This window comes from Martes martes (genome assembly GCF_963455335.1).
Source record: "Martes martes genome assembly, chromosome: 17".
NCBI classification, from domain to species: Eukaryota; Metazoa; Chordata; class Mammalia; order Carnivora; family Mustelidae; genus Martes; species Martes martes.
Window position 1 is genome coordinate 41134684 of NC_137905.1, and position 16419 is coordinate 41151102.

Below are 16419 nucleotides of genomic sequence, written 5' to 3' on the forward strand. Positions count from 1 at the left end.
AGTTTCTTCCCAAGTCCCGCCCCTACCCCCGGGCGCCGCGGCGGCGGCTGCTCTCCTCTTTGTAACCGAAGAGTCAAGAAATGTGAGAAACGTGCCCTGTGTTACTTATTTGGGAGCCGAAAATTTATGCCCAGCTGAAAGCGCCTGGGGAAATATTACATCAGATGAAATGACAATGATTAAAATCAGCTTCTCCCCCGCCCCCTCCCGAGCCCGGAGGAGGCCCGGGCGCCGCGTGGCCGGCCGGCGGGGGGCGGGGGGCTGGGCGGCGGAGGGCGCGGGGGCCCGGGCGCACCGCTCCCGGGAGGGTCCTGGCGGAGGCCCCGGCGGGAAGGCGCGGGCTCCGGGAGAGGCGGGTGGGGATCGCCCGGCGAAAGGAGGGGAAACAGCGCATTTTTGTCGCCGAGCGCGGCAGGCGCGGGCGCGCGGAGCTAATTGCGACTCTAATCCTCTGCCCCGCGGCGCAGCCGAGCCCCGAGCCAGGAGTCGCCGCGCGCTCCCGCTCGCGCTCGCCGCGCTGGGTAATTTGGAGCCGGATCGCTGCCCTTTGCGTCCGGGCTCGGCCGCGACGGGGCGCGGGCTACAGACTGGGGTGGGGGGCTGATTTTCTCGCCAGCAGTCAGGGAAGGCCGCTGGAGAGAGAGGAGGGAGGAGAGGAGGTGGGAGCGGCGGGAGGGCAGCCGGAGAGCGGCACGAAGAGGAGGTGGCGGCGGCGGCGGCGGCCGCGAGGAGGGGAGGAGGCGAGGGGAGGGCGGGGAGGGGAGGCCCCGGCGCGCCGCGCCGCGAGGGGCCGCGCGAAGCGGGGGCCGGGGCGGGAGGGGTGGGTGGGGGGAGGGTTGGGGGCGAGAGAGAAAGTAACTCCAGGACGAGACCGGAGCGACCCGCGCAGCGAGCATAGGCGGCGAGGCTGTGCCCGGCGCCCGAGACCGGCGGCTGCGGGGGGCGGGGGCTGCGCCCGAGCCGGATCCGCCGCTCCGGCTCCGAGGTAAGCCCCGCGCGGGCGGCCACCGCTCGGCGCCGCGCACCCCTGTCCCCAAAGTGGCGGCGATACCGAGAAAGTCGCTCGCCTGGGGTTCGGACCTGGGTGGGGGCGGCTGCTTTGTCCCGGTGCCGGGCGGCGGGGGCTGGCGGCGCGGGGGCACCCAGCACAAAGGCCTGGCGCGGGAGGGGGGGATTGCCCACGTGGGCTGGCCCTGGCCCCGGGTGGACCCTCCCCACGCGGGCGGGCGCCGAGCTTCCGGCCGTGCGGGGCGGGAGGTGGGGGGGATGGATGTTGCAGGTCCCGGCCCTCGGGCCTCAGTGCAGGGCCGAGCGTCCTGCGGGGCCAGCGAGTTTCCGGGGTCAGAAACGAGCTCATGCAGCTGGGGCTTCGGGGCGCACAGGGCCCGGCTTGGCGCCCAAATCAGAAAAAGTCTCTAACGGGACAGATGTGCGTCCTCTAACACCCACCCCGCGAGTGCGAGACGGGGCGGGAGGGGCCGGCGAGCTGGTGGTGGTCCCAGGTGCGCGGGGTTCGGGGTCCGAGCGCGGGCCGCACGGAGACGCGGGGGCCGCCTTCGGCTCGGGCTGCCTGCGGGTACTCCCTGACCTGGACGGGCGCACGGGGCACACACTCGCAAACGCCCCTCTCCCGTAGCCGAAACGCCTTCCCGTCCTCCCGCGCCCCCCACCTCGAGTGCAGAAAGATAAGCTTCAAGTTTTCACTCCGTGTCTCAAATGTGCATGAAGGAATTTAACTGCACGAGTGAATAACAGCATTAGTTTCAATTAATTTTTTTTAAATCCCGGCAACAATAAACTTTGAGAACAAAAGCGCTTTTACGTCCTTAATTAGGCGAGCTTCCCATCTGTGGTCTCTAAGTGTCTGCCTCTTGATTTAACTTTGTCCTCCGCCCCGCCCCCGCCGCACAGCCCCTCCCCGCCCTGCCGGGCACTTCGGGTTCCATGGCCACCCCCGCCCCGCGGCGCCGGCGGCCTTGGCCCAGCCGGCTCTGGACGCCCCGAAGTTAACTCGGGCCGGCGGGCTCTGCGGCGGGGCTGGCGCGCACCAGGTGGCACGCCCGCCCCCCTCCGGACACCCCCACCCCCACCCCCACCCCCGACAATTCTGCAGGCCCCTGGCACTCTTGCCTGCGGCTGGCGCCCAGGGCTCAGAGCTGAAGGGAGCTCGCGAGGCGCCTTCTGTTTACCTTTTATGGTTAAAATAACAGCTTAGCAAAGAAGCGACTTCACGAAGAAGCGATTTAGTGAAATCGTCTCAAGCTGCCGCAGCTCAGCCAGTTTAATCACCCCCAGAGAGCTGAACAACTGCGAGCACAATGGGACACAAAATCATTTTGTGTGTAAATGAGCGTGGCATTCTGCTCGCTTCCCTCTGCTCCGGCGGGCGGGGCTCGGCGGCGGCGGCGGCGGAGGCAGCGGCGGGCTCGGGACCCGGGGCTCCCACCGCAGCTCCGAGAAGCGGGTCAATACCTAGCCAGTTTGGCATCCCGCAGGCCCCGGAGCACACGCCACACCGCGGAGGCCCCTGCAACAGGCGGTCTGGGCGAGCCTCTGGAGGGCCCCCGGCGCGCTGGGGCTGGGTCGTGGGGTCGTGGGGTCGTGGGTTTGCTGGTGGTGTTGAGGGACTGAACTTGTGTCTCTTACTGCACCCACTTTTGTGCTTCTGACCGCAGCAGTGGTGTCGGGGAAAGGTCGTTGTCCAGCACAGATGCGTTTGCCCGAGGCAGCAAGAGAGGTTCTGGTCGAGGCGTAAAGCCTGGGGCTTCCAATGGTGAGTTTCTGGTTTGCCGTGAACATCAGGTTGTGCTTGTGATGGAGAAGAGGCTTGGGTGAGAAGAGGCTTGGGTGAGAACAGGACTGAAGAGCTTTTGTAAGGGGTAGTTGGTGTTAAATGTCACTTTGAGTCATGTTCCTGGTAGTTGGGAAAACATTGCGCAGTCCGCTTTGATAGAATTTCCATCGGAATTCCTTCCAGCGGTTTATCCCCAGTGTGGCTTTCCTTCTGACTCCTCCCCCAGCAGAGCCTCCCAGGGCAGGATAACCCATCCTGAGGTCTGTTTTGGTCTCTCAGAACTTCCTTGAGATAAGTACCTGCTTTTCTTTTCGGAGCTGGCCAGAAGTAAGGAATGCCACAATAGCAGACCCTGAGTGGCCCCCAAGTGAGAGTCTAAATTAGACCTCGCTGTCTAGTACCAACCCCCACCCCCACCCCAGTTTCGCATCAGGGAACCTGCCAGGACACCCAGGGCAGAACAGATCCTGGGAGAGGAACCTTACTTAAATTGACAGGATTGATGATGCTCATTGGACCTTGGTCCAGGTTTTAAAATTGGAGGTTGGATTTCAAGACACAAGTCAAGGTTAGGATTTCAAGACAGATTAGCCCAGGTTAGGCTTGTGGGGGCATCAGTGTGTGTGAGGTCAGTGGGTAGGTGTGGGTGTTCACTGTGCTCCCCCCCCCAGGAGACAGCCTCAAGTCCACGCAAGGGACTGCGTAGACCGGTACCCCTCCTACAGTGTCCGAGGGTGGCTTCTAGCGACTGAGGGGCAGTCTTATTTCAGGTGGTCGTGGCATAGAGGAAGATCGCCAAGTGACTGGGGAGGAGCAGGAGACAGGGTCCATTTGCTGAGCCGCTGTCTGTTTCCTTCTGGTCATTTTCTCTAATGCCTTGGGGGGGGGGTGTGATCCCGAGGGGGTCTGGAATACATTAGGCACAGACAAGACTGTTCTGTGGGTCTGGGGAGCAACTGCAGAGGTGCGGGCTAGGCAAACAAAGGCAAGTTTCCTCTCTCAGGCGCCCTAGGGAAGAGGTGGCTTCCTGCGTGACTTTCGCTCTCCCCCTGGCTTCTGCCAAGGGAGGCTGCCCTGGGTCCGGCCATTCACAAACTGCATCTTAACCACGGTGGAGATGGTGTTCAGAGAGGTCCCGGGCTCCCCAGCTCCTGGAGGGTGGGGGATCCTCCCTGAGCTGTGGTCCACGGGGCTCTCTGCTGATGCAAGAGGAGACACGCTTGGTAACGTGGCTCTGAACCAAAATACCAGGAAAATCAGATTTGTTCTGAGACATTGTGGGGCAATAATGGTGAGCATATGCTTCAGCGCTGTCATTAACCGAATTAGCAGACATGGAGCTGCCCAGAAAACACGTGTGTGAGTGTGTGCACATGTGCATGTGTGTGCGTGTGTGTGTGTGTGTGTGTGTAAGCTGCTCTGGCTTTGGAGTGTGGGGACAGGGTAGTGGCGGGTGGAATCTGGAGAGGGCTGTGTGGTGTGGGGCTCCCCGGGAGCACAGGCAGAAAAGATGAGTCGGAGCATCTCTGACTCTGGGAACCTGGGCAGCCACGACTACTGAGGAGTAAAAGCCCTGTGGTTTTGTCGGTGCTCCCCACAGATACTCTGGGCAGCGATGGAAGCCTAGATGCCTCACCGCAAGGAGCGGCCGAGCGGGTCCTCGCTTCACGCCCACGGCAGCGCCGGCACTGCGGTGAGAGCCAGCAGGGTGGGCTGGGGCAGCGGCCGGTGGCCCCCTCTCTACCGTTTTCCCTAGCGTCTGCCTGCTCACCGGCCACCCGTCCTCTTGGCCGCCACCTTCCAGAGATGGCTGTTGACTGGCTGTACGATTATGTATTTTTTGAAACCAAAATGCTCTTAATTTGATGTGAAATTTACTACATGTATAAAAACCCAACGCCTTAGGTGCTGAGGAAGTCACTAATTTAGAGGTGTCTCGTTACTGAGACAAACTTGCAAAAACCCCTGAATCCCAATTCACAAATTGGTGATTCGTTTGTCAGGGGATATTTCACATCTAACACATAAGCCCGCGACCTTTAATTAGAATTTTGCAGTTTGTTTTATGCCCCTGGAGGCTGACACCTTGAAAAATTTTTTTTCTTGATTTCTTATTGCTAATAAGCATCTTTCCTTTTTTCCCTCTGGTACTTTGAAGAAAATGATGCAAATACACTTAATTACAGTGGTGGCCGTAATTTGTCAGCTGAATATGTGATCAGGCACAGGCAGAAGTGATCTGATTAGATCTGTGATCACATTGGCAGAAAAGGGAGTGCACGGCTCCGTGGTGGAGACACTCTTGTTCTTGCCTTGTCCCCATCTCCAGGAGGGAGGAAGCATGTCCCGGTTATCTCTTACCCGGTCGCCCGTGTCTCCCCTGGCCGCCCAGGGCATCCCACTGCCCGCCCAGCTCACCAAGTCCAACGCGCCTGTGCACATCGACGTGGGCGGCCACATGTACACCAGCAGCCTGGCCACGCTCACCAAGTACCCCGACTCCAGGTAAGCACCAAGTGCGCCGTGGCTCCTGGCAGTATCGGCCGCCTGCTGCCAGTGGAGTCTTTCCCCTCCACCAGCCAACAGGTGGGCTCCCCAGGGCCCACCAGCTCTCCCAGACCCAGGGTGCTAGCGTTTGGGAGGCCCAGGCTGCCTCTTGAAAGATGCTTTATACAGGGACTTGGGACCCTGTGTGTGTGGCATCGCAAGTGCCAGGTAGAGCTCCTGACCCACTGGCAGAAGCTCCTGCGAGACCCTGAGAGGTAGCAGCTGGCTCCCTTGGGCCAGGTGGAGGGGTGGGGAGCAGCTAGGAGCTCCACGATGTTCAGGCGCCTCCAGGGCTGTGGGCCAGCAGGAGCCTCATACCCCCATCAGCGCACCAAGTATCTCTGACCTGGAGCCTCCCAACAGGGCCCCTTGCGCACTCCGCCCAGCTCCCTGGAGCTCCTGGCTCCTGGGCCCGCTGGTGGGAGGCACTAGGCACTGCAGGCTCCCCAGCTCCTGCTGCCGGGGCATGACCCTCCCAGGGGCAGCCCTGGTTTCCTGTCGGCATGGCAGCAGGGCTGACCGGAGCTGGGATGGGTCTCCGTGCATCTCCTGGGGGTGACGCCGTGTGCTGCTCGCAGAGCCCACACCGGCTTGCTCCTGGCACAGGGAGGCCGCCGCCACGGAGGGCAGAGCAGCGGGAGGGCTGAGGCTGTAGGGTATTGCCCTTGTTTTATACATTAAAAAAAAAAAAAACCAAAAAAAAAAACCAAGAGGAGTTAATTAATCCCCCAGACACCGAGGGATCATTTCTGGGAAGGTTTCTCATCGGTCTGCCTTGTCACCAGTGCTGTGGCTCAGCGCAGAGACCTCTGGGCACCTGGCCTCTGGAGCAGGGCGGGGCTGGAACTCTCCATGGGGGCAGGAAGGCTCCCTCGAGGGGTCTGAGGTGGAGATAGCGTCCAGTTGGGAATCTGGGGAGTCCAGGGTACAGGTGGCAGTTGGGCTCATTCCCTCGGCCCAACAGTGGCCAGGCCTGGGGCGCCTGTGAACTTGGGGCCTGGCAGGGGCAGCGGCCACGAGGCCACACCGGCAGTGCTGGCCCGCGCGCTCTCTTGCGGAGCTCTGTCTAGGATGGGAGATGGATTCTGCTTATTTAATTTCAATTTTGCCTTCTGCGGCATTCCCGAGTTGTTCGAGATAGATCATCCCTTAATCGGTTGACGACGTTTGTGAGTGAAATTCATAAAACCCTTGCCCACAACCTCTCTGAAGAGTGTTTCTTGAAATCAGACACTTGCCTTTCTAGAGTAATCACAGCTCAGGCCTGAGGGGAATGGCTGCCTCCTTCTTGTCTTCAGGCTCCTGCCTGGGATCAGCAGGGGCAGGGGGCAGCCCTCCCCCTCCCCATACCCACAGCAGAGCTCCTCCTTGCCCAGCATCCTGCTCTGCAGAGGGGGCAGGCCCTCTCACTGAGGGGGGCCGAGGCCCTCTGTGATCCCATGATCTGGCGTGTGGGACCCTCAGACCGCAGGATGTGCCCAGAGGGGGTGGCGATCTGCATTCTTTCCCCAGGGCTGGGGCTCAGAGATGAATCTGTCATTCTTGCCTGGATGGCTTCTGGCTCAGGGGAGAGCTGCTCCCTGGGCCTGAAGCTTTGGCCTAGAGGCCAAGGAGTAGCGTGACCCGTAGGACAGTCAGGGGACAATGGGTCAGGCCACTGCGGGTCAGGCCAGGCCTGGGAAGCGGGTTGGACAGCTGTGCTGGCAAGAACCCCTCAGATGTCTTGTTCTTCTTTAAGTGAATCATTAAAATTAAAAAAGAGGTTTTCACCAAATCTGGAAACCAAGATCAGTCCCTCACCCAGTGGCACTGATGTGTGAGTCAGCAAGAGAGGGAGCAGTGAGAGAGCTAAGGTCACCCCAGGGAGCTTCTGGATGTCAGGCAAGTCCCACCCGCGCGGTGCCGTGAGACTGGGGGCCTGGTGCCCCTCAGCCGTGGGTCCCCGAGCCCACAGGACTATGCCTGGGCTCCTCAGGGGGGCTCCCTGAACGGGGAGCAGGCGCAGCCACTGGCCGGCCCAGGCGTTGCCATTATCCCGCAGCCAGAAAAAGCAAAGCACGGCTGCCCAGGGCTGCTGCCTTCACAGTCCCAAGCTGGGTCCATGCTGGCTCTGGGAAGCAGCCAATTAAGCCAGGAGCTCCAGAACTTCCACTTAAAACCTTCCACTGAAACAGGCAGGGAATTGGAGCCAAAGCTTTTAAAAAAAAAAGACTTCTGTCAGGTGGGGTCAGAACTGGCCAGATTATTCCATGAAGGACCTCTGATGTTGGCAGCCCCAAACCCTGCAGCCTCTCTCAGAGAGTGACCCAGGGAAGGAGCTGGCTCTTAAGACCCTGACAGTGGTTTGGGGGGGTGGGGGTGGGGGAGGGGGCTTCTTTTGTGGCAGTTGTCCTAACCTGCTCTCAACCTACTCACATCCTTGGTAGCCTCAGACCTCAAGGGCCTGAAAGGCCTTTGTCCTTCGAAGAGACCCTGACAGTAAGATCTAGAACCAGTCTTAAAGTAAGGCAGACTGAGAACCTTCTAGTCTTGGACCAATAAGGTAATCTAGAACCCAGCCAGACCTGGAATGTGGGGTGGCCAGGGTCACCCGAGAGATCTGCGGCTTAGGTAGGCCTAGAACAGCGCTTGCCACACAGGATGTTTGAACTCAGCGAGGAAGAGTGGCGAAGGTTCCACAGGGAGGCTGAGGCTTTGGACTCGCTGGCTTGCTTATGGCTGTGGTTCGTGCTTCTTCCTGATAGTGCCACATGTGGGCCCTCTCCTGCCTGGCAACGACTGCCCATGGGACTGGGGCACTGGATGGCCCCCATTCTGACATCTCCATGCCCACGCTCTGCTGAGGCCAGGTCCTGGGGGCTTCGGCAGCTAGAACAGGCCTTGGAGCCCACGACGCTTTCCAGCAGGGTCTGGGTGACCGCAGCTCTGGTTGCACAGACCCGGGCTTCTTTACACCTCATCCAAGGCTCTGAGCTGCTCACGTCTATCCGTGAGGCAGCCTTGCCCTCTACACGCCCCTCACTGGGACTGGGGCTCGGCCACGTTCCCAGACGGAGACTAGGTGAGTGCGTGGCCGCTGCACATGGGGGCCGGCCCTCAAATGTGGACAGGCTTTGGGACAGCCCGGCTTTGGGAATTCTCACCCCTCAGCTTCTGCCCAGCCCGTATGCCCTGGTGCACAATGGCAGGGCGGGGTAGGGCCTTAGGAGCCCTTGGAGCTTGGAACGCACAGAGGACCAGGCTGTTGGTGGAGAGGCCGGCTTCCCTGGAGGGTCCTCACCAGGGTAACCCATGAGTCAGGAGGCTCTGGCACTGGCTGTGCATCCCGGGCTAGAAGACCTCAGTCCCAGACCTGGGCCGCCATGCTCCCGGGCTGTGCACGCCACACTGTCGCCGCAGCAGGGTTTTGCTGGTGGGTGGCCATACCTGTTGGAGGGTGTTTGGAGGGGCCGCCCCTGAGGGGACCCTGCCAACCCCACCCCCCAAGGAGGGGCTCCTAACTGTCCATAGCCAGGCCTGGGTCAGATGGGCCCGGCTGCCCTGGGCATTAGAGAGGCCCCAGCCCTCCTCTGTGGAGCAGACAGGGGCCAGCAGGGTCTCCCTCAAGCTTCCCGCAGGTCCTGGGTTTCCATCAGAACCCCTGCCCTTCAGAGGACAGGCTGCTGGCATGGGACCTGTCTCTTCTGCCAGGGTGCGTGCCTGTTTCCTCACCTGCGCACACAGGCGTGTGGGTACACACCGAGCGCATGTGTGCATATAGATCGTGGTGCATGTGTATGTGTTTACACTGCATCTTGTGTGCAGGCACTCTGGTGAGCGTATGCTGTGGCACGCATGCTGTCCCCCCCATCCACGCCTGCCTCTCTTCCTCCCCTAGGGGCCCCCTGAGTGAGCGTGTGTGCGTGGTTTGTCTGTGAGTCCGCCAAGCGTACAGACCGGTGTCTCAGGGTCGTGGGTGTTGGGCTGGTGTGGCCTCTGCCTGGGTGTGTCTGGGGCTGCCTGGGACTCATGTGTTGCAAGGGAGGGGACCATGTGATCCCGGGCCCGGTGCCCAAGTGCGTTCCATCTGAGGCTCATTCACGTGAGTCGGGTGCAGTGGGTATGCGGGACCCAAGACCGCCTTGCCCAGCCTACGTGTGCTCACTGGGCGTGGGGCTGTGGGCCGGGGTATCTGATGGCCAGTACGAGTTTTCTGGGTGGGTCTGCCTGGCAAGGGTCCGTGCGCGTGGGGCAAGGAGGCTGCTGTGTCTGGGTCTCACGCTAGTTTTCCAGGCCTGGAACGTGTTGGTGGGCAGGTGCGAGTGGTCAGATGTGTCTCTCTCTGGCTGGGGCTTGTGGGGGTGGGCCGGGTACGGAACATGTGCTGGGGTCCTGCCCAGCTGTGGCCCCAGTGGACGTCTGTCGTGCCTGGCATGGCCCTGGAGTTCCACATGGCGGCCCCCTCACCCCTGCAGGTGGCCTGGCCCGGTGACCTGGCCCCGGCTTCAGACGCCCCACTCTCCCTCTCTCCTAGAATAAGCCGCCTCTTCAATGGCACCGAGCCCATCGTCCTGGACAGTCTGAAGCAACACTATTTCATCGACAGGGATGGGGAGATTTTCCGCTATGTCCTGAGCTTCCTGCGGACGTCCAAACTGCTGCTCCCGGATGACTTCAAGGTGAGTCTGCGGCCGCCTGCGCCCGGTGCTGCCTCTATGGGGCCATTACACAGGGGACACTGGGACTTCATGAATGGGCCCGCAGTCGTCATGGCAACGATAAAAAGTTAACCGATGAAGCCGAGGGCTACATCAGTTTTTCTAAACTAATTTTGTTTTCTCACATTTTTAGCTTATTTATCAGGGTGTAACAATGATTAAGCAGCAGCACTTACCCCGTTTTGTTTGTCGCCTTGAAGGACGGTTGTGGGCCCAAGTTGGAGCTTCCCACAACTGTTCCTCATTGGCAGCGGGCAGGGGAAACCCTGATCCAAACCAAAGGCCTCGTAAACAAAAGGTTACCCCCAGGTCCTGGGGCAAGCCTGTCTAGGGTAGCCGACCTGGTTCCGAGAGGCCTGCCTCCGCGTTGGGCTGCTCCACGGTGTCGGGGATCCCAGAGAAAGGGAGCTCACGCCTGGCTCGAGCCAGCAGATGTCCTTCCTTCCTTCCTGCACCCAGAGGCCCAGTGGCCCTGGGGCTGTTTTGTCCTCCATCCAACTGATACTGGGTGCCAACCACCAAAGTCAGGCCAGAGATACCAGGAAATATGGTGCAGACATGGGTCCTGTCCCCATAGCGCCTACAACCTAGTGGGAAGATAGGTGTTGAACAAAATGCATGAATTCCCTGGGGGGCAAATGTTCCATAGAAGTAGAGAGTGTAGTGAAGGAGAACCGTGGAGAACCCGGCCCCAGGGGGTTTGGAGGGAAGGATGCTTCTCTGGGTGAGGGAGGAATGGGGTCAAACAAGTGTGAGGGCCTTGATGAGGGGGCAGGGTGGCCAGAAGCTTGGTACCTTCCAGAACCAGAGAGAACATGTCAGCCTGGGGCTCTGTATGAACAGGGGCAGGGAAAGGAGGCTGCCCTTTGAGGCGGGACCTTGGTGACCAGCTCTGGCGTTTGGTATTTTACCCGGAATGCAATGGAAGGGTTGTGAGCAGGGAATGACCATCAGGTTTGCAAGTGAGGAGGACAGCCCTGGCTGCTGTATGGGGAAGGATGCTGTGAGGGTGAGGCAGGGAGCAGGAGGCCAAGGGAGGTTTCCTGAAGGCCTTGGTCCAGGTGGGAGGCAGCGAAGATAGAACAAAATGCAGATTAGATTTCTGTTTAGGAATTGGCCACAGAAGGCCGTGACATGGATCCGTCGGGGGTAAGGGGACTCTCGAGGCTGCCTCCTGGCCTTTGGCTTGGGTCCCGAGAGGTTGCGTGGAGGCCCCGGGGTGGGACGAGCTGGAGGGAGTTGCATGAAGTGATGGCGGGGCATCGGGCGGAGAGGTTCTGGGCTTTAAGGGAAAATGTGTGCAGGTATCATTCAAAAAATTCAGGAGTGGATGAGAGTAGACGCCAGGGAGGGAGCCCTGAGGAACCCCAGCAGAGGGACAGGACGGGTCCCTGGCAGGCAAGACAGGCCTGGGTCGGGGCTAGTACTTGGCCTTCCCTCCCAGTAGCTGCAGAGGCTGGGGCCAGCAGGGGGAAGGGACTGAGGGCCTGTGGGGTGGCCCTGCTCTAGGGCTTGGGCCTCCTTGCCTCTCCCCCAGGGGTCCTCAGGCTCACCCACTAGCCTTGAGCTCAGCCCCAGTGAGTGGCCCAAGTCCTGGGTCCTAAGCTGCTAAGGGCCAGGGCAAACATGGGTGTGCGTGTGTTTGAGGGACAGGTGGTGTGAGCATGCCAGCCCGGGAGTGGGCTGTGTGGAGGGGGGCTTCCTGCTCCCAGACGCCTCCTCAGCCTGCCTGTTAGGGCAGGATAGGCCCGGCCTCGCAGATTTCGTCTTCCCTCAGACCTCACCTCCTTCTCTGAGCTGGGTGTTTATGTCTACTTTATAGACAGGGAAACTGAGGCTCTGAGAAGGTCAGTAACTGAGATCAGAGGTCTCAGGGCTGGTAGATAGTGTGCCAGAAATCCGCCCCAGGCAGCTCTGCTTTGCCTCCCTGGGGGCTGTGACCCCTCCCCCCACACCTCCCCACCCCCCACCGCAGGTAAGGCTGCTGCTGTGCTGTGCCAGGCCCAGCCTCTCCTCTCCGGGATTCTAAGAAAGCAGCAGGTCCCCAGGCATAGCCCCCTTGGTCTTTGCAGAGGCTGCTCTCTGCTCCAGGGACTTGAGGCCAGATGGAGGAGTGTTACCCGGCAAAGGGCCCACGCCAGCTGCTGCCTTTTGGGTTAAGGCTAGACTCCTGAGGCTTGTCCGCGTTCACCTGAGCCTCATTCTCCCCATCCGTACAATGGGCACAACCATCCCAGTGTGCACTGAGTGTGGGGTAGCAGCTCCACAGAAGTGCATATAGGGCAGGGCCCGTGGGGGGCGGGGCTGGAGGGGGCGGGGCTGGAGCCGGAAAGAGCAGCCCCCACCCGCTGCCCTCCGATCTGCGGCCCACAGGACTTCAGCCTGCTGTACGAGGAGGCCCGGTATTACCAGCTGCAGCCCATGGTGCGGGAGCTGGAGCGCTGGCAGCAGGAGCAGGAGCAGCGGCGCCGCAGCCGCGCCTGTGACTGCCTGGTGGTGCGGGTCACGCCAGACTTGGGGGAGCGCATCGCGCTTAGCGGCGAGAAGGCCCTCATCGAGGAGGTCTTCCCTGAGACGGGGGACGTCATGTGCAACTCTGTCAACGCCGGCTGGAACCAGGACCCCACGCACGTCATCCGCTTCCCGCTCAACGGCTACTGCCGGCTCAACTCCGTGCAGGTGAGGGCTGCGCCCGCCCCGCCCGCCTTCCCCCTCCTTCACCGCCGTGGCCCTCTGGCAGGCAGGCGACGGGGATAGGTGGAGGGAGGCGCCGTCCCTGAAACGGTGAAGCCCTCCGTGCCATCTTACAGAAAAGGCAACAATGTGTCGATGCATAATTTATGTCCCGCTCATAATTAAATGATGGCGCCTGGGGGATGGACTTAAAAAAATTGATCTGGGCTTTTTTTTTTTTTTTCCAAAAGGATGTTCTATAAAAATGGCCCAGAGTATTTTCAACAAAGTGTGCTTCATTTGACACCCAGAGTCTGCCTTGCGATTCAGATTAAACCCGGGCCATGGGAGGGGGGACAGGTCAGAGGCTGAGCGAAGTGGCCTGGAAATGCTGACCCACAGCACCCCCCCATAACCAGCTGAAGGCCAGCAGAGCTGGCTTTCCTCAGATGGGTCTCGGGGTTGGGGAACCCCAGATGGATGGGGCCTATTCTACACCGGCTCTTCCAGACCCAAGAGCATGCTCCTAATTTAGGCTTAGGGCAGAGTGGACACTGGGTGGGGGGAAAGTCTGCCTCCCCCTCCCCGCACACATTCCACAGGCTGTCAGAACTTGCTACTCGTGGGACACAGGTGTCAGACACAGTGACATGACACCCCCAACCCCCACACCTCACAGAGGCACAAACCCACGTGGACAGGGAGGCCTATAGAGACTCAGACACCAAGAGCACTCCTCCCCCTCCCCACCCCGAGTTCCCTTGAGCTGATGAGCCCCCGGGCCCCAAACCATCTGGGACTCACAGCTCAGGGAAGCAGGTGGCTGCCCAGAGGCTGGGGGCAGGGTCTCTGTTATTGAGTCAGGCCTCAGTGAGGTGGGGGAGGGGGGCAGGGACCACATGTCCACAGAGAGAGGGTTAGGCCCTGGACAAGAGAGAAGGGGCCCCAAGTCTCTCTTGGACCCCCTAAGAGGGGCAGGTTGCGGTAGCCTTTCCCAGGTTTGGTCACGCAGAGGGACCCTGGGTCTGGCTGCTCCACTCCCTCCTGTGGTTGCTCGGCAAGTGGTTCTAGAAGCAGGGCGGTCTCCGACCCGAAATTGCAACGCAACAGGAGGCCTAGCTCGCCCTGGGTGATGCCCACCTGCTGGCAAGGCCGAGCCAGGCTGGCTCTCTTGCCGCAGGGCCCTGCTGACCCTTCTTTCTTCCCGGGCAGGTGCTGGAGAGGCTGTTCCAGAGGGGTTTCAGTGTGGCTGCGTCCTGCGGGGGTGGCGTGGACTCCTCCCAGTTCAGCGAGTACGTGCTCTGCCGGGAGGAGCGGCGGCCGCAGCCCACCCCCACGGCAGTCCGGATAAAGCAGGAGCCCCTGGACTAGGCCCTGCCTCGGTGCCCGCCTGAGGCCGTCTGGCCCTGGGGACACCCCCAGGGACCTGGAAACAATGCTGGGGAGTGCTGCCTCTGCCTGCTCAGCTGCGGGGCATGAGACTGAGGGCAGGGCTGGAGGGTCCAGAACCAGCCCGGGGGGCCCCAGGTATCATGGCCACAGAACGTGGGCTGCTGGAGGCCCGCGCACCGAAGGACGGTTGATGGGACCCAGAGATGCTGCCGTGGGAACAGTGCTCTGGGTGCTCGGGTTCCCCAGCCCCTTGTGGCCTTCTCCAAGGTGGGGTCAGCAGAGGCTTCCGGGCCGACGCCAGAGGAGCCACTCATCCTTCTCCACGCGTGGCAACTCCTTTGGGTCTCCTTGCGTCACAGATGGCTTATTTTTCTACAGTATTTAAGATGGAAGGAACTAACTGCACAAGCCAGAGAGGCCGGCAAGGACCAACGCTTCTTCATCTGGTGCTCAGTTCGTAGCTGGACGGACAGCGCGCCCCGAGCCGGCGGCAGAGGAGCTCCTGGGCGATGGGGCCCGGGTGCCTGCAGAGCGGGGCTTGGAGACTTCTGGTCCCTGCTCCAAAGACAGACGCAAGAACGGCAATGCCTTCGGAACTGATGCAGGGCCCCCGGGGGGGCAGGGCTGCTGGGACGAGGGCTGTGTGGGGGTTGGAGGGGGTGGAAGCCTCCAGAACCATCTGAGACCCTCCCCCTTTGCTGCCACCCAGGGTGCAGGCCACACTTGGTGAGTCACCTGACCTACTAATGCCCCAAGGGCTTCCAGTCCTGTCTGTCCTCCCACCTGGGCTTCTGCAGAAGTCTCTCTCCATCCAGACCAGCCACGGGGCCACACTGCATCCTTACCTCAGGAATGGGCCCCATGGTGAAGGGGCCCGTGTGTCAGCAGCATCCTCTGGGTCCCCAGCTCAGGAAGAGCCGTCCCCAGCTCCGATTTTCCCACACTAATATGCACACTGAATTGGAAGCAAGCTGTTACACTAGCCTGCCCATGAGACTGGGACACAAGGCATACCTGGGGCTCTGGGCTCCAGATTCCAACAAGGACCAGCCCCAAGGGGTCCTCCCAGACCCACTCCCTCCCAGATGACAGGTGCAAAGATGGACACCCCCCACCCCCTGGCCTGGTCCCCCTTCCCCACGTGCTGGCTCCACCGGGGTGGGGAAGTCTTGGAGGGGCACCCAGCTGGCCCCCTGCTGTGTACGATGCCTGTAGACTTGTATATGACTCCTTTAATATTGTAAAGATGCCGATGTACAATTGTGTGTGTGTGTGTAAACACATTACGTTCCCAGTTCATGCCATAAATGATGCTCTAAAGTCAATGACTCACACGCAGGCGTTGTCTCCTCCCCCCCACCCCCACCAATGGGAAGAACCTGCGGACCCCCCACTCCAGTGCAGCCCTAGCTGGGTGGGGGGAGGGGCAGGGTCCTGAGCTGCCGTTATTTATTGCATTTGGGTGTTTCCTCTCCGCTGTGCCTGTCCCCTCTGGGCAGCACAGATTCGGAATTCTGATTCACAGCCCCGAACCAGATGCGATGGGGTGGGGGGTGGGGGGGGGCAGACAGAAAATGTCCTGGGGGCTTTTGAACCCAGTCTTAAATGTTTGAGATTTTTCCCTCCCTGGCCTGGGTTGAGGTCGGCGTCCTCTTAGTGCCCCACAAAGCAGTAGAAGGTGGCTCATGCCACCTTCTACTCACAAGCTCACAAGAAGTGGCTCAGGCCGGCCCGGGGGTCCTCGCAGCCCCCAGCATGAGAACCGCAGGCCGCCAGGGCAGGAACAAGGCCTCAGCATGTGTCTTTCCAGGGGTAGGCCTCCCGTTTTAATGAGTCTTTCTGCGTTTTTCCTCAAAGCCTTTATGCTTTAACCCACGAGGACCCTTTTCACATGCCTGGTGAGGGGCACCAGCTTCCACCTGCCCAAAGGAGCAGGGGACACAGGACATGGGAGCACAGGACAGCCTCATCCCGGCGGAGGCCACAAAGCAGATGCCCTCCACTGTACGATCTAATTTGCCGGACAGACTTGCTAGCCTTCTCTGCTTAGCAACGGGTCTACCATCCACACATCCGCATTTTGGCATCTGAGGCTCACGTCTGAGAGCAGGAGAAAGTGTTGCGTTTACTAGAAAGGAAGTCTTGTGACTACAGCTCAGTGCTGCTGCGTGCGTTTTTAGATTTTTCTGGTCGGACACCCAGGATGGTTACCGGTGGCTGGAGACTCCCTCACATTTTCAAGCCAACTCTCTTTTTGAACAGACCACTGTGCTGGAAAAACAACAAAGAAAAGAGTTAATTACCTTCACTGACTGT

General features: G+C 60.5%; 1 protein-coding gene across 1 annotated transcript; it reads left to right on the forward strand.

Moving 5' to 3' along the window:
- The first annotated feature begins 822 nt into the window (after positions 1 to 822).
- On the forward strand, positions 823 to 15436 carry KCTD15 (potassium channel tetramerization domain containing 15). The gene is made up of 7 exons (XM_080828758.1): positions 823 to 985; positions 2676 to 2773; positions 4395 to 4487; positions 5124 to 5299; positions 9855 to 9999; positions 12412 to 12717; positions 13924 to 15436. The coding sequence occupies exons 3-7, from the start codon at positions 4422 to 4424 to the stop codon at positions 14080 to 14082; spliced, it is 852 nt and encodes a 283-aa protein (XP_080684884.1). The 5' UTR covers positions 823 to 985; positions 2676 to 2773; positions 4395 to 4421; the 3' UTR covers positions 14083 to 15436.
- The last annotated feature ends 983 nt before the right edge of the window (positions 15437 to 16419 follow it).